This window comes from Pseudonaja textilis, chromosome 1, assembly GCF_049901715.1.
Source record: "Pseudonaja textilis isolate UNSWEBS1 chromosome 1, rPseTex1.2, whole genome shotgun sequence".
NCBI lineage: Eukaryota > Metazoa > Chordata > Lepidosauria > Squamata > Elapidae > Pseudonaja > Pseudonaja textilis.
In genome coordinates this window covers 297,633,193-297,659,526 of record NC_141990.1, presented here as the reverse complement: position 1 = coordinate 297,659,526, position 26,334 = coordinate 297,633,193, and the positions used below count along the sequence as shown (strand labels likewise).

At 36.3% G+C, this 26,334-nt stretch overlaps 1 protein-coding gene across 1 annotated transcript in view; it reads right to left on the bottom strand.

Annotated features, from left to right (window-relative positions):
* The window catches only part of WDR25 (WD repeat domain 25), a 68,570-nt gene that overhangs the window by 27,350 nt on the left and 14,886 nt on the right, over window positions 1–26,334 (bottom strand). Inside the window, exon 3 of the mRNA XM_087922197.1 lies at window positions 10,209–10,356. Coding sequence (XP_087778323.1) covers window positions 10,209–10,356 — 148 coding nt within the window. The remainder of the gene's footprint in view (window positions 1–10,208; window positions 10,357–26,334) is intronic.

Here is a 26,334-nt window from a genome sequence, read left to right as displayed (position 1 = left end):
ACTCCAAGAAAAAGGATGATAAAAACTGACATACAAGTATAGTATAATTTGCAAGCAAACATTTTCCTATGCTATTATAGACAATACGAAATTAAAAAGATATATTTAAAAAGTGTTGGCTAATGTCCTGGGATATTTTAGCTATTCCCTTATCTCTTGTCAATAGTGGCATCCCTTTGCCCCTAACATTTACTGCAATTTCCTTTGAGTTCTCTTTCAACTTAAGCTATTCTATGTTCAACTTAGTTCCTTTTCTATTTTCCTCAGAATAAAAGGTGACATTGTAGAATTGTCAAAATGATGTTACGGAAAAAGTACAAAAAAGGAGGGGATCATCTTAAGTTATAAAGCAATAAAGATATAAAAACAGACAGAGATGTATTTATTTATAGTCAGTCACTAGGAACACAGAGATGGTATCTCATATCCAGTTCAGAGAAGGCAAGCAATAGTATGGGTTTTTTTATATCAGCCTCCTTGAGATAGATGCAATACAATGCCTGCAGAGAGATCAGATTAATTATAAATATTGGCAATCTATTATTCAGTTCTTCTTTAGATTAGCACTCTAAAAAATTATGTTGACATCTGTGGCCCTACCATGCCCTGACTACATAGAATGCAATGACAAAAACGTTGAATTCCCTAATCTATTTCTGGTCTTTAATATGTTTGGCATTTGGAAACGATGTTATTAGTTTCATAAACATGTCTGTCATACTGAGTATTCCTAGTCACATATCGTTCATTTACCAGAAGTTGAAACTGATGAAGTTACTCCTATCAACAGAACTTATTTTTGCCTTTTTTTCTGGACAGCTGATTATTACTATCCTGATGAAGTACTGGCCACCCACCATTTTAATTTGTAAAAAATCTCTAATTCTTGCTGGAGAGTTCTGGAAGTGGAAATCCACACATTTTAAACATGCCACAATTAAGAAATATTAAGCTGTTTGTAGGGCAGAGTAATCCATAGCAATATAAAATAAAAAAAAATAGCCACATTATTACACTATTGACTAGTGATTTGCTTTTTGGATTGTTAGCTACCTCACTTGTTCACTATCCTGGCAATTACATATGTTTTCAGTGCAAAGTCAATAGATTTGCATTATTAAAACATCTAGCTTCTCAAGTGAACTTCAAATTCTAACTGTCAATTTATAGATTTTTTTTTTCTTTTTAGAAGAGGGTACATTGAGCAACTATTACATTTCTCCTCAGTTTACATACTGAAAATCTAAAAGCATGGTTTAATTGTTTGCTTATAAATCCTAAATTATTTTGATCCTAGCTAGATGTTACAGTTGAATTCAAGAAATCAGGTTTATCTGGGGATGATGTTGCACTCCATTCAAGTCAAAGATAAGGAAGCAGGAAGGCTAACTCTTTCTTGAGTTTTCCAAATTGGCTTTTCTTCTATAAACCATCTATTTCCTCCCTGACAGTCATTCTTCTCAAAGAAAAGCTATTACTTAGTTATACTTTTCAAAATGCTCTTTCAGTGGTAGCCATAAATTCAGATGTATATATTAGCTCCAATTTTTTTTGGTTCTACTTCTTCGGTACTTCAGGAGATTACTTAGTATCCACTCAGAAGTCAAAGAATTACAATTGGGGAGGAAAGAGAGTGTTTTAATGTTTAGATAACGTAAGATAATTTTACTCATTTCAATATTTGCATCTTCCAATCTCACGTGACACCTGAATGATGATGGAGGAAAAATGCAGAATCAAGCAGACTATTTTAAATAACCTAATTTTCCCATGAAAACTAGAGCAATGTATTTATGGAGATAAGAATTTAAATTATATTTAATTCACGAACATTAAAGTAACTGTAGTGTTAGGCAATTTCCCATCCATCAAATAAAGTGCTTTACATCATACCAGAGTAGTATTTTAGTTTGCTAATGGACCACACTGCACTCATAGCATGCAAATAACATGATTATCTTCACCCCACCCAGCAATCTGCAGGTGCAACTTTATTGTTTTATTTGTGACAGAGTGCTGGCAGTTTAATTAAAATGTTCACTATTATGTAAATGCTACAATATATAAATTTCAAATTTAAACACAAAATTGGGATCTTAGATGTGGCTATGTTTTAATATCCAATATCAGTTACAACACACTCCAAAAATGACACAATGAGATTAATATTATACTCCAGGGCAAAAGAAACTAAGATTTATGCAAAATTATAGCCAGTTATCTCAGAAAAAAGAATTGCTTCACATAATAATCTGTTTAGCATTGAATTGGGTTTGTTTGCCATTATAGTTTTCTATCATCATGATGCAACATATAGAACAAAAAGTTAGCATTGGCTTGAGCAGATATTCCCTTTTGGTGGCCTCCAGAGGTATAAGATTGCTACTGTCCTTATTAACAGGGCTGCCCAGGCAGTTAAAAAGGATCCTGTATGGCAGGGGTCCCCAACCACTGGGCCGCGGACTGCTACCAGTCCGTGGAACATTTCCTACCGGGCCGCCGGCTTGCTGGGCGCCGCCATCTTGTTTGACGAGAAAGTGCTTCCGGGTGAGCTTTTCTGGTTGCAAAGCGGCGTTTGGGTCCTGAAGGAATCCTCGCGCCTTAGTTTCATCGAAGGGGGGTGGTGGCTTCGAACGAAACTAAGGCGCAAGGATTCTTTCAGCACTCAAGGCAAGGCGAGCCGAGCAGCCATCCTGAAGCGAAGCCCATCGACAAAGGTACAAAGGAAGAGTTGAAGGTGGTGGGGAGAAGCGGGGGATGGCTGGCTGGCTGGTCGCTCGCCCTGCCTTGTCATGCGTGCTGATGCCGGTACCGGGCCGTGGATTATTTTGTGATGCCGGTACCGGGCCGCGGCACAAAAAAGGTTGGGGGCCACTGCTGTAAGGTATACAGAGTGTATATGAATCACTTCTTTCTAATCTTTAAGCAAGTTGAATTGTTTGCAGGACTTGTGCAGCTGCTTCAAATGCTCTTCTTGGCTGCCTCTGTATAGTATAGATGTATCTGTCTATATGGAGGGATTTGCTTAGCACACGTGATAAGGATGATGGGATATATATTGAATCTTAGCTGGATGGCCTAGCTAGAATAAACTGCTATAGAATACTGAACAAGGATTGGGAGACCTCAATTTATGTCTTGATTCCATCAGGACACTTGGGGAGTGATGGAAACCAGTTTCTGAGACAGAACCATCTTTATCAATTGTTTTCTGGGGGAAGGGGGATAAAAAATAAATCAATTTAACAAATTTGGTTGTAGGACTTAGTGGGGTGATCGTCCATTTCTTTGAGCCAATGCAGCGTGGCTAAGAATCTACTCTAAAAAAAGTGACGAAGAGCCAAATAGAAGGCTGTGCATTTTGCAGGATTACTAAGATAAACAATAGAAGCAGGGAAAGCAAGTTTGGTGTAGTGTTAAGCTGCAGGACCAGGAGTAAAAAAGACTTAGGCTCTAGTTAAATCTCAACCACCAAAATTCATTGAATTACTCCGGGCCAGCCAAATTCTCACAGGCCAAGCTCTCTCCCAAGGGAGTTGTAAGGAGAACTAAAAAAGGAATGACTACCCTGAGCTTCTGAATAAAAGGAGCAAAAAAGGTCACACAAGCCTGTGTGGTCATATGTCATAACAGTTATAAAACAGGTCAGTCACGTGACAAACCAAATTCTATGATCTTTTGCGGGGGCAGTAATTAAACAAACACCACAGTTGTTAAACAAACTCCATAATCTTTGTTATGGATGCAGTTTTGCTGAAATGCAGAAGCAAGCATAAAGCACAGTAACTGTGGAGCTGTGGAATGCTGCAAAGGACTGTAAATGTGCTAGGCGCCTGAAAGTTGGGTCACAGGATCATCGAAATATCAAATCTGGATTTTAAGTTCCATTTTTCTGGTTGGTCATAACTAAGCAACCAAGGGCTACCTATATTTTATTTGATGGAGTTGATTGGTTTTTGTAAATGCTCGAACTCACCGAACCAGTTGTTACACCGGTTGAATCGCACCCCTGTATATTTGTGTTATTGTGTGTGTGTTTCTCTATGTGCCTATTTTCCTGTCAACTTTGTGAGCAGTTTACGACTAAAACTTGGAACTAGATTAATAGTTTAGCCACGTCTCATCCATAAAGGACTACTAAAGACTAATTGTTCAGATTGGAAAGCCACGGTAGAAAGCGTGCCACCTCACCTCCTTGAATCATGAGGGCTCTGACACTTTGACAAACTTAGAGGACTAGGTTCTTGGTTCAAAAGCCTCTTCAAAGCTGTAGTGCCAGCCTGCCTGAGCACTATCAACTGATTCTCATTGTGCAATACTGATTAGAATAATTAAGAGTTGAACTACATGACTTCAAAGATACCTTCCAACATTCTTGGTTTACAGAGCTGCTTTGGACTATGGTCTCTTCCTGACTTTGACCCTGCACTTATGAGAAGTGAGGATAGCTTGGTCTGTACATCTTTGAGAAGAACAACTGAGGAGGAATGTGACAGCACTCTTGAAGTGCTCAAAATAATATCATAAGGTGTGTGACTGTCTCTACTGTCTCAAAGTAGAAGAAATAATGGTTTTCAATATGAAATAATGGTTTTCAATTATGGCAGGACAGGTTTTCATTGAACTTTAAAAACACTTTGTAAAAATAAGAACAATTTGATACAAGATCAATCACTCGAGAGCACTGGTGATTTCTCCCCTCTGGATGTGTTAATATGAAGTCCTGAGAGCCATCTACAAGGAATAATTGGATTCTTACACTAAGGAAGGATTAATTTGATGGTAACTCCTCTCAGCTCTGTATTTCTATTGGCCATTCCCCATGGTCACACTAATGAACTTTCCCCTTCATTCTTAAGTTGGGCTCAACATTCATATCAACATTCAACCCTACCTCTCATATCAACATTCAACCGTACCTCTCATATCTTTCACTGAGGAGGCTGCACAGTGTGGCTGGCCTTCCCAAGCTTAATAAGGGGTAGTTTCAGGACAGTTGGAGGATCCCCCCACCAATCTTTTGTCTTCTGCCCAGCATCATCTACCAATGGGAAAACCAGCAATCAATTGTTCTCCTGAATATATGGTAGGGTGATTTGGAGGCTCAATTTTTAACTATTATTTATTTAAATGTAGTATCTGATTATTTACTATGTGTTTCTTCTGACAGAAGTATTGAAAACAGTTTTGTCAGAGTATGAGAAGACTGATACATTTCGATCAACCAACCTCCATTCCCCAAAGCCTTCTTAAGAGATTGGGAGGGCTGAGTTGAAATTCAAAGTAGAGAATTCTGAGTCAGACGGCTTTCAACACTATTAGATCTTACTTTCCTTTTACACTTCTGAAGCTAATTTCCTCTGAGAATAGTTTTTGGTCATGCAAAAAGCTCTTCCTTCTCCCACTTCCATTTCATATTGATGTATGCATGACTATATCTTGCCCATTTCTATTTTGTGTATTCCACAGCACACAAGTAACACCCACACAAACCAATTCCTGGGTGATAGATCTCCTGAGAGCATGATAGACCAGTGTAAACAGAAAAACAACAGAATCCAGTCTTTCTTGCACCAAAAGCCAAACTTGCTGTGGAGGTGCAATACACAGGAGGATGGGGCAAGCACTTCTGCTGCAGGCTTGCCAGGCAAATAAGAAATGAGCAAATTGGTGTCCTACATTGTCCATATGGGGAAAATAATATCACTGTTTCAGCAGTGAGGTGAGAACAACATGAGGACCTGTCTTCAAAAACACTTAGTAAAATGTCTTCCAAAATGCCTTGTGGTAAATGGCCCTATGACTCAATACTGCTATCTTAGGCATTCACCTGTCCTTAACCACCACCTATCTGTACTTCATCTGATGCCAATTTGCTCTTCAGGAACTCAATTATCTCTACTGGGTCATTGAGAATCACATTCCTGCTTTAAGCATGGTAGGTACTCGTTTCCAAATTACTGGTAAGGTATTAAAGAAACAGAGATCGATTGCAATTCCCCAAAGCATAGAAAAGTTGGGCTGCTATACCTTCCATATAACACAGGGTCATAAGTCAGCCAAGTTATCTCCAAAAGTGTTGCACTTTCACAATCACCAACCTGCATTTCTATATAGTGCTAGGTTAGTGAAAACTGTCTTTAAAAAGCAGAGGGATGTGAGGCGTTCCGGTTTGTCAGGCTTTGGCGGCGGCAGGAATTCATGTTTGTGCGCAATCCCTGCTGGGCTCGCTGCTGGAGTGCCTCCGATCCAGCTGGATTTGGAGGCTATAGTTATCCTAACGGAATAACGGAAGACAGGGGAGATCCAGACAGGGGTCTGGGGGCATCGCAACCCACTTCTTCAGCCGGCTAAACTCCCTTTGCCAAAGGCGGTGGAGCGGCAGTCAGCAATGGCCGCCATAAAGAACCTCTCAGCCGGACAAGTTTTGTGCAGGAGGAAGTGGAGAAAGTGAAAGTCTTTGGCTGAACCGGGACAGTAAGTAACACCTGAACACCCTGGAAATCTAGCTCTCTAATGGATACATTGATTCCCAAGAAGATTGTAAAAAGCTGCGGATGAAAGTGAAAGTGAAAGTTGTTTTTTTTTCTTCACTCTCCTTCCCTACGGAGATAGCAATGGAAATCAGAAACACCCGCTTTGGCAACAGAAGGTAACTAATTTTGAAAATTAAAGCCAAGGGGACATCAAAGATTTCTGAACATTGATATTTAAAAATCAATTTTTTTCTGCTATAAGTGGGAAGGGTGAGGTAAATGATTTATATTAAAATTCTGCTGGAGGAGACTGCCTGGAGTTTATAAGATTAGAGATTAAACTGCAATAAGACTTTTAAAAAATCATTTTGGAACTGTGTAATTGACCTCTACCCCAGGAAGAGAAAGTATTAAAAGAAGAAAGTGCTACATGAAACAGTTTGTGTTGATTTGGATTGCTTGATGACTTTGGGACTTTTGTAAACTATTTTTTGAAAGTCTTAAAACACTTGGATTGTTTTAAAAAATAAAATAAAAATAAATATATATATCTTACAATGGCATTATCGATGGAAGAAGTGAAAATGGAATTTAAAAAGCTTAAAGAAGAGGAACAAGAAGGCAAGGGCTCTTCTGGATCTGTTTTTCACTTCTTAGAAATTTCTGCCTATCAGGAAATACAGCAATCAGAAGGCTGGGATGAAGAAGAAGAAGCCATCTTTAATGGACAAACTATTTCAGTTGATGAAGAAAAGGGAAAGGGGGGAAAGAAAATGGAGAATTCAAAATCTAAAAAAAACAACCAAGAAAGGGAAAAATAAGGTGAAAAATCGATATAATGTCAGAAAGTAACAGAAAAGAGGAATACAACAGAGAGGGGAGACTAAAAGGGTGGAGATTGAGAGGTGGGGGAGGGGGTAAAAAGGCTAGATTCTACAAGAAAGGAAGGGGAAAAGGAAAAAGAAGTTATAAAGGCTTAAAACAAGATGTTAAAAAACAGGGTTTTTTTAGAGACAAAGGGTAAAATACAATTTAAAAAGAGATTCTGCAAAAGTACACAAGTTTGTATCGTAGTATTCGTATTTGAAATAGAGTTAGAAAACTGGAATATTATATGTGTTAATAGAATATTGTAGGGAATGTGTAAAATATCTAAGATTTAATAATATCTAATATCTATGTGTAAAATATCTAAGATTTAATAATAGAGTTTAATTAATTAATTTGTTATGAAACATTGTTTTTACTATATTATAAGCTTATTATGTTTTATATTTTAAAATGTTATGTAGAATGTACTAAGCAGAATCAGAATAGAAACTATGTACTATTTTAAGTGTTAAATTTGGGGGGAAAATAGAAAGGTGTCATACTTCAACCAGTCACTACAGGAAAAAGTTTGTGTTAAAGAGAAAGATAAATGGATAATTGAAAAAGAACAGACAAAAGATACAAGTATAATGATTTAAAGTGAGATTAAATAAATAAAATAGAATTAAGAGAGTGAAAAGAGGGGAGAAGATATATGGAAAATATAGAATTTTAAATAAGATATGAAATAGCATATAAGGTGAGCATGAATTTGATTTATGTCTGTACAAAAAGTTATAACCCGGGGTTAAGCCGCTTTCTAAAAAGAAGTTTTATGTCTTTATGTTATGTGTTTTGTTAGTTTATGTTTGTTTATTGAGGAGTAATGATGTTGGATAAGAACATATGAAATAGTAATAATATGAAATATAGTAATATGAAATACATGAAAGTATAAGTTTAATGAATAAAATTGAACAGAAATAAAGGAAGAAACAGTGAGAAGTTGGAAAACAGTAATAAGATACGAAGTTGAATATATAAGATGCATATTAAATTGTGTGTGGAAACGTGATAATTTAGAACTATGTTGTACTTAAATGAGATGTCTTATTTGTTTTGTTAAGCAGGTTTTAGAAAAGATGTTCTATGTTCTTATGTCTTATGTTTTGTTTGTCTGTGTACTCTCTTTGAAAATTAATAAAATTTGTTTTTAAAAAAAGTATATTCTAGGAAAAAAATTAGCCATAAACTTGTGACTAAAATATATCTAAATGAAATTAATCAGTAATGAAATAAGCTATGTGCTGATGGAGAATAATGAAGACAGGTGAATGAACTGTAATTAAGTTCTAATCTGAACAGCTGGCTTCATATTTTTCAAGTGAGAATGCACCCAGATTGATTTCTGGTAACAAGCTAGATTTTGCTGAAAGCATTAGTGACATCTTTGTGAGAAATGCACATTAACGATAAACAAGAAAAGGAGGATGGGGAGTCTCCCAGTAAACTATTCATGATATTTATGTTGTGTGTATTCATGCACACCCACACACAAACATACATACAGGTGTAGCAATTAAATATTGAGTCCTCCAACATGTAACAGCACATTTTTGTAAAGGTTGGTCAAACACCACCACCACCAACAAAAAATTTTAACATGGTTTTGAAAGCCAAAGCTTCAACACTCTGTGGAATTTAAAAGGAGAACCTGTTACAAGAAGCACAAAATCTAATTTTCTTGCTTGTTCTCAACATCTAGGTCAAAGGCTTTCTCGGGTTCTTTAAGAGTTTTACACACAATGAAGCATTATGATAGAGATAATGTGTTAATATCTTGCTTAACCACAATATGGTTGAAGTGGAACAGGTACAGCCCAATGGAGTATCTGGTGTGAGCGACAATCTGCCTTACACACCCCAAATCCTCCAGTCTTTTCCTTCTATCTCCACTGCCTTCCAATCATCGCATTTCATGCTGCTTTATCTTGGCTTTCTTACTGTATATCTTGATTCCTCTGCTTCTTTCATCTCTTCTCTGGCTATAGTTTAGTTCAGTTTAGTTTACTTTATTGTCATTGCACCTTATACAATAAAATCAAACACCATCTTCAGTGCACATCATGATCATGAAAACAAACACAAACATACATCCTTCACACTCCACACATTGAATTGAAAGTTGTAAGTTTATTTTACAAATTAAAAATTGTAAGTCAAGGATTACCTGTATTTAATTTATTCTTCATTCCTTGTGTCTTTAAAGGTATTTCAAGTATTGTTATATTTTCCTCTATGTTACCTTGGTGTTTTGTTCCCTACCCTGTTCTGCCTCATTTTCTGTATCACTGCATTTCTGGTTCCCTTTGTGTAACTAACTTGACTCTGGTTCCTTTGTTTTACCCATCACCTCTATAAGCCTCTACCATAGCATTTTTCAATATTAAAATATGAGGGAGAGGAAATCCAGCCATCCAGCCAGAGGAAATCCAGCCAGGTTGCCAAGGTTGAAAAACACAGCTATACTATTACGCAGAGCAGCCAGCAGTCTTGTGGTTTTCCCAAAGAAAATGAAGAGCTGGCTATAGGACTGAACATCTGAACTTCTTAATTTTAAACCAGAATCACAACTTCTTAAACATGTTGCAGCTACAATGTATAAAACAGTTTTACGTAACAGAATGCTTATTCACATCAAAAACTCCTTGTCCGTGGAAATAAAAGGTTTTATCAATAATTTAGCCAAGAGAAAATAACTTCTCAAAATATCTTACCAAAATTGCATTTGTTTTTTTTAATTAGCAGAACATTCCAGTTAGTAAGAAAATGGCATTCTGTTTCCAAACCCCAAATAATATAAAAGTATTTTTTTTATTTATTAATCACATTGTAGTGCTGTCTACTTAAGGGTATGAATACCTGTTTCAATATCTGTTAAATGAAGCATAAAATCAAAGCCTCCACTCAGTGCATTTCTTCCACAGGGAGACCACTGAATAGCTCGGACAGCACCAGTATGGATAAAGTATGATTTCAAACAGCGTCCTTCATCCACAGCATCCCAAACCTGAAATATAGATATATAGATAGATATTTTCTTTAAAAATATAAAATAACCAATAACTTATTTTAGGGTCAGCAGGAAGTAGTACTGATTTCTGCTGAACTATTTTCAATGAGTAACCAGAATGTCATCAGAAAATAACATTTATTTATATAACTTTTTAAAATTACATGTAAAATTACATGTAAAAGTACATGATAAAATGAGATAATTTGAACAAGAGTGCTAGTTTGGTGCAGTGGCTAAGACATAGTAGGAACCAGGAGACTGTGAGTTCTAGTCCCGTCTTAAGCACAAAGCCAGCTGGGTGATCTTGTACTAGTCACTTTCTTTCCGGTCTAGGAAGGGGGCAATGGTGAACCAGTTCTGAAAAACTTTGCCAAGAAAAATGCAGGGACTTGTCCAGGCAGTCTCCAGGAATCAGACATGACTGAATAGAAGGAAAAAATTGAATAGAACTTCCAAATATGTTACATTTAGTGCAGAATACTACAATGCACAGATCTTTTTAAATTAATAAATATTTGACCATAGATTAATCTGCATTAAAAGAGGTATATGAATTATTGCCTTCAGCATCTTCAGTAAAACTGTAAACATGTTCATTCATTCCTTCTTTTCTAATCTGCTGCAAGTGAGAGATTTTTTTTAACATTTCTGTTTCTAGCATTTTTAAGTTAAAAATAATTGTCTAAAATGGGGACATTCACTTACATGTGTTGCTTAGAGAAAGTCTACTGTACTGTACTGACACATATTGATACAAAATTCCAAAGCATTGAAATACTGAAATATTTCAGTAAGTATAAAGAATACAATACGTACGCTTTGAAGTCGACATCTAACACTTTTTCTTATTTGCAAACAAAATGCTTGAAAGAGTAGGGCATATTCCCATGAAGCCAATCTGCCATAGAAGACACATTTCTATATTGGCTTAACAAAAAAATCCAATGTTTTCCAAATATAACGAACAATGTATCTCATAATCTCAGACATTTTGTGGAGTTGGCTCCACAAATTTGGAGATGGTTAGCTTGGCAAAGGCCGAAATGATTAATACAAGAAAACAAGGATAATTGTTTTAATAGCCAAGGAAAATTAGATTTAATTTCCACAAAATTTGACTAGACATTAGGAATTACAACCTATAATTATATTTTTGGTTTCAGGATAATCAAGATCTTTCATTAATCAAAAGCTATCAGCTTTGTATTCATCATTTTAATAAGAAATGTATCTACAAAATTTATCAGAAAAGTAATATCCTGTTAAAAGGCTAGTACGAGGGTCTCTTTATGAGACATTATATTGATTTCCTTTTTTGTATTAATGCTAATATCCTGTGGCAATAAAAATGATGAAAATAACATTCTCGATTATTATCATCTATTTTGCTTTAAAACTTTTTAGTAATTTAGTTTGCTTTAAAACTTTTAGTTATTTAGCTTTCAGGCTGCACAGTATAATTAATTTTTCAGGCAACTTTAATCTTCAGAATTAGAACTACCAATAAATTAATATCCAAATAGATATGAGTTGATATGGATCATAATGATTGCAACATTCTTGCATTATTATTTTAAAGCAATTTCTATAGTTGTCGGGAGTGGAGTCAAAGCACTTGGTTAAAAACTAATTTCAGAAGCAAGCCTTATGTCAAAAAACATACGTTCATAGTATTTGTATAATCCAAAAATACTACATTGGGCAAGAAATAAATATTCAAATAGGCCTTGGTTGATTGAAGTCTATTGATTCAGTGTAACCACAATAGGAGCTCATTACCACACGGTAACTTCATGTTTGGCATGTTAACCGACATGCCTTCATTTAACAGTATTTTTATTAGTCCTCAAAAACAAAATGCTCTGTAGAGCAATGAATTACAATGCAGTCTCTGAGAATATATTTGAGTTAGTCCTACTATCAATATAGTTCATTTCATCTTATTTGCAGAGAAGCGGTAACACACTCTTGGAAATAATACTTTTAGAAAGACTGGGTGAGCCTGTCACATTTCACTAGACTAATAAAGAGTAAATCATATCCAGGTGCATTGTGAGAGGGCACCCCCTTTTCAGAAAACAGCTGCTTGAGGAAAATGGAAAAGACAGGTTGTAAATTACTAAGAAGCTCCTCTCTGATGTTTAAATGATCAACTATGAATAGACAAGGTCCCTAACAAACTCCAAGCAGCACATTTTCTCTGTCTTTGGAAGAAGCAAACAAGCATCTCATTAAAGTGGATTGGGGTTACTTTATATTTTGCTAAATGTGGGTTTCTTTGTAACTAAGAGTTGAGATATGGAATGTTTATTTGGATGGGATATGTCGATTCCTTGGTTCTCTCTGAGCTTGGTAGTTTTCTTGCAGCTGTTTCTTTACCAAACTAGGTAACAACATTTATTTTTATTCTATTTATTTTGTCACAGGTATAAGTATAAACAAAGTTATGAATACATGAAATGGATACATATAAGAAAAATAAAAAGAAACAACAAGACAGGGACAGTAGGCACGTTGGTGCACTTATGCACACCCCCTACAGACCTCTTAGGAAAGGAGTGAGGTCAATAGTAGACAGTCTAAGGTTAAAGGTTTTGGGATTTGGAGAAGAATCTACAGAGTCAGGTAGAGTATTCCAGACATTGACCACTCTGTTGCTGAAGTCGTATTTCCTGCAATCAAGTTTGGTGCGGTTTATTTTGAGTTTGTATCTATTGTGTGCTCTTGTATTGTTGTGGTTGAAACTGAAGTATTCATTGACAGGTAGGGCATTGCAATATATAATTTTATATACTATACTTAGATCGGACCGAAGGCAGCGTAGTTCTAGGTTTTCTAGGTCTAGAATTTCAAGTCTGGCGGCATAAGGTATTCTGCAATGATTAGAAGAGTAGAGAACTCTTCTTGTGAAATATTTCTGGACTTTCTCAACTGTATTAATATCAGATACCTAATGTGGGTTCCAGACTGATGAGCTGTATTCAAGTATTGGTCTAGGAAATGTTTTGTATCCTCGTGTTAATAGTGTGATATTACCAGAAAAAAAGCTCTGTAGGATTAGGTTAACAACTCTTATGCCTTTTTGGCTATGTAGTTACAGTGGGCTCTAGCACTTAGATCATTAGAGATGAGTACTCCATCAGTGCTAATAGGCAATGGGGTGTCCCCTTACTTTATTAGCGGCTTTCCCTTTCAGTATTGGTGAAAGTGATCTTGATGGTTCCTTGACTGGATTGTTGTTTATTGTTAGCTTGTTTGAAAGTTCCTTGATTGGGGTATTGCTTGCTTCTGGATTGTTAGTCTAATGATAATTGGAATGGGATATGTTGTTATTTGGGATGATTCTCTTCAAAACTCTTGGCATTTGGAATGGAATGGGTTCTATATTGGGTTTGCTTACAGTTAACATGGGGTTTAAACTTTTTCCCTTAAAGGGTTGGTTTGTTTTTTTTATAAAGGGGAAATGATCCTTCTTTGTCATGTCAAACTTCAGTTTTTTGTTTGCACTAAGTTATTGGGACGATTTTATGCCTTTTCAATGTAGTTTTGCTTACAGCTAAAAGTTGAGGTGCAGAATATTAAGTTGTATATATGTTAATTAATGTTAATTTAGGCTCTGTTTGGACTTTTTGCTGACACTTGGATTGGAGAAGATATTACTTATTGTATTTGCTTAAAGTTATGAGATGAGTTATGGGATGAAGAGATTTATATTTGGTAATGTAAAAAGATGAAGAGATTATGAAATTGTTTAAACTTGTCATGATGAGAATGGGCAGTTGTTTTCTTACAGTTCTTTTTCTTTTCTTTTTTGCACCTTTTTCATTTGCCTTTTTTAGTTTGCGTTATCTTTTCCTTTTACAACTAAAACTTTTATTAAAAATTACTATTAAAATATTACCTACTCCACTGAAGATTTAGCTCTGACAGAATTTTTGTATTTTAATTTCTACTAAAACAAATCCGGTCATATCTGATATGAAACCAAACCTCTAATACAAAAATCAGTGTGTTTTATACAAAAAAGTTTAAAGTGTACCTTTGATAAACATCCTGGAAAACTCTGTCCTAGTGCTTTTCTGGCATTGTCCCCTATGTAGCTTATTTAGCCCTGCTATATAAGAGAAATATCTTATATTTCTTAAATATTTTTGTTTTTTATCAAAATATTCATGCATTTATTTTTTTAAAAAAAGAAGGCAGGCCTACACTGAGAAACTATATACTGCAATATTGATAATTTGTACTGACAAGATCACAACAATATGTGCCTAGTTCTGGGATGCGCCTTCCCTGGAAACATTGTGATTAGTCTTATTCTAAAACTGCACTTTGAGCTACATGAGAGTATATTTGAGGTTTGATGCTAGCTGGTTTAAAAAAAAAAGATTTAGCTGCTACTCCTTCCTCTTGTCTATATTTAGTTTGATTATTGCTGCGTGAGTTCCAAGACTTGTAGATAGCTCCACAGTTTCAGCCTAGTCCTGCAGAATGCACCATAGTTGCCTAATCACAATGCTAGTACACATTACCAGAGTTATGTTTGCTTTCTGATCATGTTGACAGCTGGAAATCTGGACAGCTAGAAAGCTCCCAAGCAGTATTTATAAACGTGCTTCAAATATTATCCTAATAACTAATACATTTCTCTAAATCTAAAAACACCAATTCCAACAACTTCAATTCAGAGTTGGTGAGAAAACTGAATGCTAATTACAGGAAGTCCTCGACTTACAATCAATTGAGCCCAACAGTCCTGTTGCTAAGTGAGACATTTGTTGACTTTTCTTGCCATGGTTGTTAAGAGAATCACTGCAGTTGGCTTCCTCCTTGACTTTGTCAGAAAGTTACAAAAGGTGATCACATGACCCTAGAACACTGCAACCGTCATAAATATGAACCAGTTGCCAACATCTGAATTTTGATCATGTGACCGTGGGAATGCTGCAATGGTCATAAGTGTGAAAAACGGACATACATCACTTTTTTCAGTGCTGTTGTAACTTAGAATGGTCACTAAATGAACTGTTGTAAATTGAGGGCTGTAATTTGTTTCCTTTTCCTCATTGTACTTAACAATTCAAGGAAGAAATATAGCATTCTCCTTAATTATAATAGAGAAAGACATAAATATTAGCATTCAGTGTACAGGCAGGATAAATGGAAAAACTAAGGAAAATTCAACCTGTTTAACAATAAATGTTCCAAACTGAATTTAAATACTTTATTTCACAATGTTGAATTCTGCTATGGAATATTGTACCCTAAAGTTATTCTAGCTTTAGGGAACAGCTACCCTAAGTATCAAAAACTCTTCCCTGTTGAGGGGTAAGGTTGGGCCACAGAATCATCTGCAGGCCTGTAGCTCCCTGGTGAATAAAGTTGTTTTGTTTGTAATACGACTCCAACTAGGTAAGTCGAAGAGAGTTCCCAGGGTATAATCTTGTGAGGCTATCTGGACTGACTTTGATTCTGGATTGACTTTGAATATCTGAAGGACAGTGAAGAAAATACACGGAAGTTACATCAGCTAAATGAAGACTTACTGAATATCAAAGAGGCTAAAGTGGCCTACAAGAAAGATCAAGTGAAGAATAGAAAGGAGACACGGGAAGGCAAAGTGTTTATGACCAGAACATAGAATTCAAACAGAAAACAACTGCCACATAATATCCCATACTTAACAACTGTTAATAAGAAAGACAAAAAAGTCTGGATGGTGGATGTTGATAGCAGAAAGGGAGCGAAAGAACTGGAGAAAATCACAAAATACAAATACCTGCAAATACAAATAGGATGACTGTAGCAAAAAAACAAAAAAAAAACCAAAAATAGTATGAACAGTAACAAATATCATGGGTGCAATCCAAAACTACAGGAATTGTAGTTTGAACACCATCGGAATTGAAAAAAAATCATCATCAGTCATTTGCAAAAGGCAACTTTACTTGGAACAGCTTACCTGTGATAGCTTTAATGCTATTAAGCAACAACTTCCTATCAGGGGTGGGATATGACAGGGTTAACTACCGGTTCGGGATTTACGAGCTTCCCTGCAGGCTGTGAGCCGCGCGCCTGTAAATCGTCATCAGCAGCTGCCTGCAGAGAAGCAGCCTTTGAAATAGCCCTCTTTTCTTGTTTTTTTAACTGCAGCTGTAGCTTGTTCAGCAGCTGAAGTTGAAAAATCAGGAAATAAAGATCAGGTAAGAGCCCAGGTGGGTGGGTGGGCAAACACATCAGCAGACATAGAACCGGTTTTATGTCTGCTGCTCTTCAGTGCTACCGGTTCTACAGAGGTTGACAGAACTGGCAGAAACCCACCCCTGCTTCCTATCCCAAACCCGTGGGAAGGGCTCAATAGGTGGATAAAAATGACAACACCTGTCTAAACATCTGACTGACTGTACAACCAACTACAATAATATGAAAGGATTTTTTAACCCTCTCATTTTAAAGGCTGGGTTGGATATGGCTTACAGTTAACAAAATACTTTACATTTCTATTGTACTTACATAGACTTTCCAAAATAATTTGGTAGATTTAGCAAATGTTCATTTAGGATCTCACACATGCACTATATTCTACGATTATTAAAATGGTAAACAGCTTGTAGAATGAGCACTATCACTCCCTGCATTACATTTTTTCATTAACAGTATTGGCTATAACACTACTCATCAAGCTATCTGGAATTACAGTTTTCATGCTGGGAGATAGTGAACCAGTTGCTCTAACAACCACCCTCAAAGTAATTTTAACACCATCAGAATGTGCTTTATTTCTCTCACTATCTGCCTTTTTAATAAGGCTATAACACCATAAAGTACATGCCAGGAAATGGTTTTCAATAATTAAAAAAGTAGAGAAAAACAGCTGAAAAATAGTCGAGCCTGCATCACAGAATAATTCACCCCTCCATCTTTAAATCCTGACAGATCAAACAATACAGTTTTTGTCCAAGAGACAACAGCAGCTATCAGGGTTAACAAATATTTTAATTTCAGCTTCTTAAGAAGTATTCATGACAGGGATTTTCAGAAACCGAGAGTTATTGCAGAAATATCACCAGGGAAGTACTGACACTACAGCCCTTATTTGCACTAAATTGATTGTCCCTCTGACTTTGCAAGATATTTAGAACTTTCACTGAAGACATGTCAAGAGACAATCATCATCACTCCGCATTTGTAGACTATACACATAACCGTATACTTTTCCTATCTGTGTCTTAAATCCACCCAGGGAGAACAAAGCAAACAGTAAGAAAAATGAACTAATGGCTGCTAGCAGAGATAATCCCTATAGGAAAGAAGGCACATTTCTCTCCTCAGTAAAGCTTGTCATTGCTTGAACCAGCTTTTGAAACACTCAATGACCTATTTGTCAACTGAAAGGCAGCTACCTAAATATCTGATGCATTCAAAACAACTTGTAAAGTATCTAAAGCAGGTAATCCGGAGATCATGGCACACCATAGTCATAAAGTAGCATGTTTAAGTCCCAGCTGCAGCAGATTTTTTTCCTATTTAAAAATAATATTGAAAAGCAGGGGAACCTATTCTAGTCAGAATTCTCATTCTAAATTCTATTCAGAAGAGGAAAAAACCCCAAATCCAATGTCCTATTTCTCTACTTTACCAAACTTTATTAGCCAAATCTCTTTACAAGTTACATTTAAATATCATTAGCAATATTTCAAAACCCTAGCTAGTGTTTATTTGCTCATTTAGATTATCCTTCACTCGAATTCCCAGGCATTTTACAAATTGGATCTTTCTTCCCTTCTGTATTATGTGTAATATTGCCATCCATTTCCAAATGCTTTTTTTATAAATATAAACTTACTTTATCTTTCTAAGAAATATGCTGATTACTTTTTAAAATCCTTTATATAAATAAATTAGTATGTTTTTAGTTAAAATTATTCTGTTAATAAAGAAAAAATGACAAAAGTTAATAGTCATTTTATAATTTCTGTTTCAGTTTTAGGTTATGACCCATCTGCTATAATGTCTACAACGTTTTAATTCCAGCTATTGTATATTTTGCATGCGTAAGCTACAGATAACTGAAAAGGTTGGATTTCACTGAAAGTTTAAGCTCACAGTGCTGTATTTTCGAGTAAACAGGCAACTTATTTGTAGCTAACATAAAGAATTCTATATCAGAAAAGTAACCAAATCAGATTAATCTCACACAAAAGTAATAGGTTGTGAATATCTGCATATTTAACTGGAACACTGAGATAAGCTGAGTATCCTTCTGGTATATTGGTCACTTTAATGCTGCAATCAATTTCTTTACAAGATAGCTGACTTAATCCCTCACTTTTAGAGTTGGGTAGTTTAAACTTCCATGTCCTCATTGCTAGGTTGTAGAAGGTAAGACTGTGACCTCCACAGCAGTCATGGGCTGTCCCAGGTAATCTCTGGCCTGAATCTTGCAGGCAGACAAATGTTGGCTCTTGTTTTCATTTCTGAGGGGGTCATGCTGCATTCTGGATAGAGATCACTTCCTAGTCTATATAAGACTGGTTGCCATGAAGGATCTGCACATGACAGTGAGATTTATTAGAAAAACCTGCCCTAGATGCCTGATGGATCAGAACAGATTCCAGAGGGAACTTGGGAAACTGACCAGCAATCTGGCAGGTAGCTCCTGCCTGGTTTATTAGGTTGGTAGCAACCTCTGATGGCATCAGCCGCAATATCCTGTTATGAGGGTTGGGAATTGGAAATAGGCTTCTTCCTCAATCAGCTGTTCCAATTGGTAGTGGGGGAGAGAAGAGTTTGGCCTAGCAATTGCTGCCCAGCATTCAGTCCTCTCACCTCTTTTAATTACTTCTACATGTGGCTACTGGTCTGTAACTTGGGAATCCTCCTGAATTTGAGGCTACTGTTTGAATGGGCAGGTGAAGATGATGGCCAAGAGGGTTATGCCCAATCTCAGATGATCCATCAAGGAAATGGAGGATCTTCCTATACTGGCTCATGTCTTATTACCATAATAGTTGGACTACTCCAATGTGTTTTACATGCCAATACCTTTGCAGATTATTCCAACTGGTTCAAAATAAAGCAGGTTCCTTATTGGTTGCCATTTACTTAAATGCTGGTTATCCTTTTTCTCTTTCCTTCCACCTTTCCCAGCAATAGAGCTTTCTTCAAAGAACTAGATCTTTGCATAATGTCCAAAGTAAGATAATATGATCCTAGTTTTAACCAATACTTACAGTATTTTATTGTTAATTCTAAAATATGGAAGTATATAAATCAAGTAATTATATTTATCAAATATATACACGACCATGCTCTATAGGAACTCCCAGTGGTTAACAACTATGTTGTAATTTATTACAATACTATATTTATTTTTAATGTTATTGCCTATTGTATTATTTTTCCTAAATTTACTAATTTGACTCAGGAATGCTTATGTTGTAATTTATCGCAATCCTAGATCTATAGCCTGTTGTGTTTAACACTGACTTATCTAACCTCAGTTATTATAGAAATGGGTTAAATATATTAATATTGAAGCTAGTAGGCAAGAAACATCAACAGTGTAAGCATAGTATTTAGTAATTTCTGTTAATTAACTAGCAATATGGCAACATTTCCATTTAGAGCATCCTAATGTGATCATGAATAGATCCAAGGATAATTCAACTCGTCTGCTACAAGACCTTGATTGCTAGACATTTGAAAATACCACTTAAGCTATCATTAAATAATCAAGAAATTTTTTACTCTAGAAAATTAGACATACTTCTTACCTGAAAATACTGTATTTTGAGCTCAAATTTTCAATGAAGCTGTGCCTAACCAACTTTCGTTAACATTAAAGATGTGACTACAACACAAACAAAACCTGCTTACATGAATGGGATTCAATGAACATGATACCAAGTTTTTGTTCTTAAACAATAGGTCCTTTCAATAAGCAAAGAATTTTTTTTTTTAATTCCAACCATAATTTCTCTCCAAAACCAAAAAGAAAATTGAAATATTCTTTAATAAAGAACTTGTCTCATGAAGCGTACAGTTTTGACCTATGTCTTTGAGGAATATTTATGTAATTTTTTACATGAATAGCTAGATGGTCCCTGACCACTAGTCCATTATCATACAGTTTGATATCTTACCCTTTACTATACAGGTGAAACTAGAAAAATTAGAATATCGTGCAAAAGTTCATTTATGTCAGTAATGCAACTTAAAAGGTGAAACTAATATATGAGGTAGACTCATGACATGCAAAGCAAGATAGTTCAAGCCATAATGTGTCATAATTGAGATGATTATAGCTTACAGATCATGAAAACCCCAAATCCACAATCTCAGAAAATTAGAATATTGTGAAAAGGTTCAATATTCTAGGCTCAAAGTGTCCCACTCTAATCAGCTAATTAAGCCATAACACCTGCAAAGGGTTCCTGAGCCTTTAAATGGTCTTTCAGTCAGGTTCAGTAGGAATCACAATCATGGGAAAGACTGCTGACCTGACAGTTGTGCAGAAAACCATCACTGACACCCTCCATAAGGAGGGAAAGCCTCAAAAGGTAATTGCAAAAGAAGTTGGATGTTCCCAAAGTGCTGTATCGAAGTACATTAATAGAAAGTGATGTGGAAGGGAAAAGTGTGGAAGAAAAAGGTGCACAAGCAGCAGGGATGACCGCAGCCTGGAGAGGATTGTCAGGAAAAGGCCATTCAAAAGTGTTGGGGACTTTCACAAGGAGTGGGCTGAGGCTGGAGTCAGTGCATCAAGAGCCACCACACACAGACGGATCCTGGACATGGGCTTCAAATGTTGTACTCCTCTTGTCAAGCCGCTCCTGAACAACAAATAATGTCAGAAGCATCTTACCCTGGCTAAAGAAAAACAGAACTGATCTGTTGCTCAGTGGTCCAAAGTCCTCTTTTCTGATGAGAGCAACTTTTGCATCTCATTTGGAAACCAACGACCCAGAGTCTGGAGGAAGAATGGAGTTACACACTGCAAGATGCTTGAAGTCCAGTGTGAAGTTTCCACAGTCTGTGTTGATTAGGGGAGCCATGTCATCTGTTGGTGTTGGTCCACTGTGCCTCATTAAGTCCAGGGTCAACACAGCCGTCTACCAGGAGATTTTGGAGCACTTCATGCTTCCTTCTGCAGATGAGCTTTATGGGGATGCTGACTTCATTTTCCAGCAGGACTGGGCACTTGCCCACACTGCCAAAAGCACCAAAACCTGGTTCAATGACCATGGGATTACTGTGCTTGATTGGCCAGCAAACTCGCCTGACCTGAACCCCATAGAGAATCTATGGGGCATTGCCAAGAGAAAGATGAGAAACATGAGACCGAACAATGCAGAAGAGCTGAAGGCTGCTATTGAAGCATCCTAGTCTTCCATAACACCTCAGCAGTGCTACAGGCTGATAGCTGCCATGCCATGCCGCATTGAGGCAGTAATTGCTGCAAAAGGGGCCCAAACCAAGTACTGAGTACATATGCATGCTTATACTTTTCAGAGGTCTGATACTGTTCTATGTACAATCCTTGTTTTATTGATTGCATGTAATATTTTAATTTTCTGAGATTGTGGATTTGGGGTTTTCATGAGCTGTAAGCCATAATCATCACAATTATGACAAATCATGGCTTGAACTATCTTGCTTTGCATGTAATGAGTCTATCTCATATATTAGTTTCACCTTTTAAATTGCATTACTGAAATAAATGAACTTTTGCACGATATCCTAATTTTTCGAGTTTCACTGTCCTAACTCTTTAGAGAATTGTAAGGAACTCAAGAGTGTAGCAGTATAATTCCTGAAGCCTCTCCCTTGCCTTTTAATTAATGTTCAATATTGAATTTTAACCACCCTTGCTTCTATTTTAAATTTTTCATATTTAGTTTTTATGTTTTTAATGTTTTATTTGTACATTACCCAGAGTCCCTCAGTGAGGGAGATGGATGGTTTCTAAATGTGATAAATAAATAAATTGCAGTACAGCATAGTAGCAGACACTATAAGTCCCTAAATATTCAAATATATTAGATAATCCACCAAGAGATTTCAAGACACCAAGGCAGGCTCGCCAGTGCAGAATGAATCAAAGATCTGCAAAGATTAACTAGCTAGATTTTTATCTTAGCGACTTACATAGTTCCTTTTTTTCATTCATGTTTTCATCTTCAATGGACTGCCAGAAGTCTCTTTTTAAAGTTTAATCATCTTTAATATTTAAATATGTTCAAGATAATAACAAACTTTCTTCAATAATCCTAAATAAGAGACTGATGTTATGTTCTTTCAATTCAGTGCACGTATGGATTCATTTTATGTTTAACATTAAAATATAAATGTTCATCATGGCAGCTTTAAAGTAAGTACAATTCCACTCATGATTTGCCAGAAACAAATCCAGTAGGTCTAGTTAATATACTGCATTATTAGAGGGTGGGTATTCTTTGAGCCTGGTTGTTTTGTTACGGGCAGACATTACTTAATGACTGCTCAGTTTAGCAACTTTTCGAAGGTACCACAGTACTGAAAAGGTTACTTTGAGACCAGTCTTCACACTTAGGATTATCACAGCATTCCTGTGGTTTGATCATCAAGATTTGAGTGCTTTGCAACCCTCAGATATTTATGACTCTTGCAGCATTCAGTCACACATTGCTATTTGTGTACTTCACAGCTGACTTCCAACAAACAGAGTCAATGGAGACTGGTCCATCTAGCCATGGTCACATAATGTCTCTCTTAATGATTGTGGATGATTCATTTAAGTGAGGTAGTAGTCCAGTGCAGTCACATGTCTCACGTGGATGATTCACTTAAGTGAGGTAGTCCAGTGCAGTCACATGTCTCACTTAATAACTGTGTCAATTAGAATTGCTGGCTGTTAAGTGAGAACCACCTGCACTAGGCTAGATATCATCATTAGTGCATGAGAATGTACAGTTTACTGACAGATTACATATAATATCTGGCTGGGATGTGATTTCTTCATTGGTTAGGATATTGCTTATCATAGAATAACAGAGTTGGAAGGGACCTTGGAGGTCATCTAGTCCAATCCCCTGCTTGAGCACGAGAGTCTATTCCAAATATTAGCTTCTACCTAGGATTGAACTCACAGCGTCCTGATTGCTTATCTGCTATTGATTGTCTACTATTGAATGTAAGTCATGATGTGGTTTGCTTATGGTTTAGAGTTTATTTAACTATGGCCACAGTAGTTTGTAAACCGCAGAAATCTACCTGAAGTATCAATTGGCCTCCAGGTAAAATTCAAAATATTGTTTTTGACCTATAAACTCCTACATGGTTTGATATTCAGATACCTTAAAGACTTATCTGTTACAAGCAGTAAAGAATTCACAGTTCCTATGTGAGGATGAAGTGAGAGATTCAGGGGATGGAGCTAAAAGTCCATGCTTTTTAGTGATGGTCCTTACCTCCAAAGACAGTGAAAATGGAGTTGTTAAGAAAACCTTAATATAGCTTGCTGTTGGGAGATGCCAGTAACAAAGTATTTTTAGATCTGAAGAAACGTGTTTAATTTTGTTTTCATGCTGTGCTCTACCAGGAGTCTGCTGGGAGTATGATGTTATAAAAAATAAAGCAAAAAAGTTACCTCAGGCATTATTTCCCATCTGCCAGCCTGAAAACATAACTTCTGCAATAGCAGTCATTTTTACAGTACCTGATTTCATTCATAAAACGAAAGAGCCGAGAGGTTGGGGAAGATTTTGAGGCCATTCGTTTCTTATTCAGGGGACATGTAAAAATATAAAAGTATCGCCAGACTTTAGCAGCTTTCATAGAAGCTGTTTAAGCACACACATGTATGTGTATGCAGCCTGTTGAGGTAATTCCCCGTTAGGAGAATGAGCGCATACAGGGAGACGTATTTGAGAGAAGTATTTGAATAATACACACACAGCACACAGATACACTGTACAGTAAATGTAGGTTTTACTTCCAGAAAGGTTTAAGCAAAGTTCAAAACAAGCAGTCCAAAGTCATTCACAGGTAAGATCAGTCAGTTTTCAGTCCAGGGATAATCCAAATAACAAAGTCCAGTGTCAAAAACAGTTCACTATCAGACTTACATTAAATCCAAGAATAACAGTCAATACAGGAACGGCAATATTCTCCAACAGAAGGAAACAGAGGCTCACTGAGACTTCTTCTGAAACTAAGACTAAGACAACCCAGGTTCCTGGCTCCATCTTATGGCCGTTTGGGAAACCACACCCAATTACACTTTTGCATTTTCTTAAAGATACAGTATTTAAATGGCTATCCTGGTTTATATAATTCCAACCCAAATAGCTGTTAGCTATTCCTAACACAGCCCTGTGTTATATTCCTAACATAGCCCTTGTCTATGTTGTATTGCAGCCCTTGAAGCCTATACTTGACACCTCAACTGCATAACAATCACAGTTGATGGCCTCTAACACTAGCAGGCTATTTGAGCATATCATTACGGCTACAATGTATTTTGAAAAACTTATTGACAGAATCTACTAATTAAAATTTGAATGCTAAGCCTTGGTTCTGAGAAACAGCCTAATAAGATCACATACAGTATTTCAAGATCATTGCAACTGCTAGTTATTTGTTAGAAATCCAGATGTATAACTTCTTGTTATTGTTTTCAGAACAAGCATTCCAGCAAGGAGATTCACTTTGAAGTGTTACAGTTATTTACGCATCCTGAGTTTTCAAAGATAGAATAATATACTATATATTAAAAAAAACTCAGGGAATCTGGGATTATTCTAGGGCAGGGTGTCAAACTGGATTTCTTCAAGGGCCAGATCAGCATTGCAGTTGTCCACAGGCCAGCTCAGGTCAGGGGGAGATGGGACGGAGTCCTCCTGCAGCACCCTGCCAGCCACAATGGGGTTTCAAAGTCAGGACTTCCTTGCCTTTATATGATATAGATTCCTCCCTTGTAGCTTTGAAGATCTCATCTCTTACTTGTTTTTTGGTGAATCTGATGTGGACTTCCCTCGGGAGCTTGTGGCGCCGAGCACAATTTGTATGTACCCTATAAATCATATCAATGTCATTTTGAATTTCTTGTTTCTTCCTTTTTGTCACTTCTGCTAATAATTCAGACATTATCGTTTTCAAGTCCTCTTCTTTGTTTTTCGTGATATTTTGAAAACGCAGGTAAAAAGCCGATCATTCCATCTCTAAATGGATAATGGATTCCTCTAGATCTCTATCTATTGTCATCAGTCTCTGGTCCATCTCTTCCAATTTCTTTTTAGCCTGTTCCATTGTGTCTTCCACCGTTTTTATTCTATGTTCATTTTTTTCTATTGCCTGTTGGATGATACTTACTCTATTATCCAATTTGTGTATATCTCCTTTCGTTTCTCCCATCTCGTTATTCATCTCTTCATGGATTTTATTCATTGATTCTTGCATTTTTACCAGAGTTTCCTGAATTGCCATTAGGGTCGTCTGCATCATTTGCATGTTGGAAGCACTGCTCTGTTTTTCTGCGCTAAGCATACGGTACTTTCTATCGACCTCTGGCCTGAGCATGATGCTGATGTCAGAGCGGGGTTTGAGAGGGTCTTTTTTCCATCTCTTAGAGTTGTTGTTATGGTTATCATCTTTAAGAATTTATACACAATATATTTCTCCACTCTACCACCCACTATAAATTTTTGTTTGATTTAATCTTTCACTTTACTTTGCTTTCTAACGTTATTATACTCAGTTTCAATTATTCAACCCTTTTTTCTTCTTACTTTATCAATACTCTTCTATGCTTACTTTTTTCAGTTATAAAATATTGTTTGTTAACACTCTTATTCTATAATTTCTTTCTTGAAACAATAGTTATATTTTCTAACAGTATCTTAAAAATAAATGCTTAACCTAGTTAATATAATCAAAATAAGAATAAAGTAAGAATTTTATTCCCTATTATTTTATAGATTACTACAATTA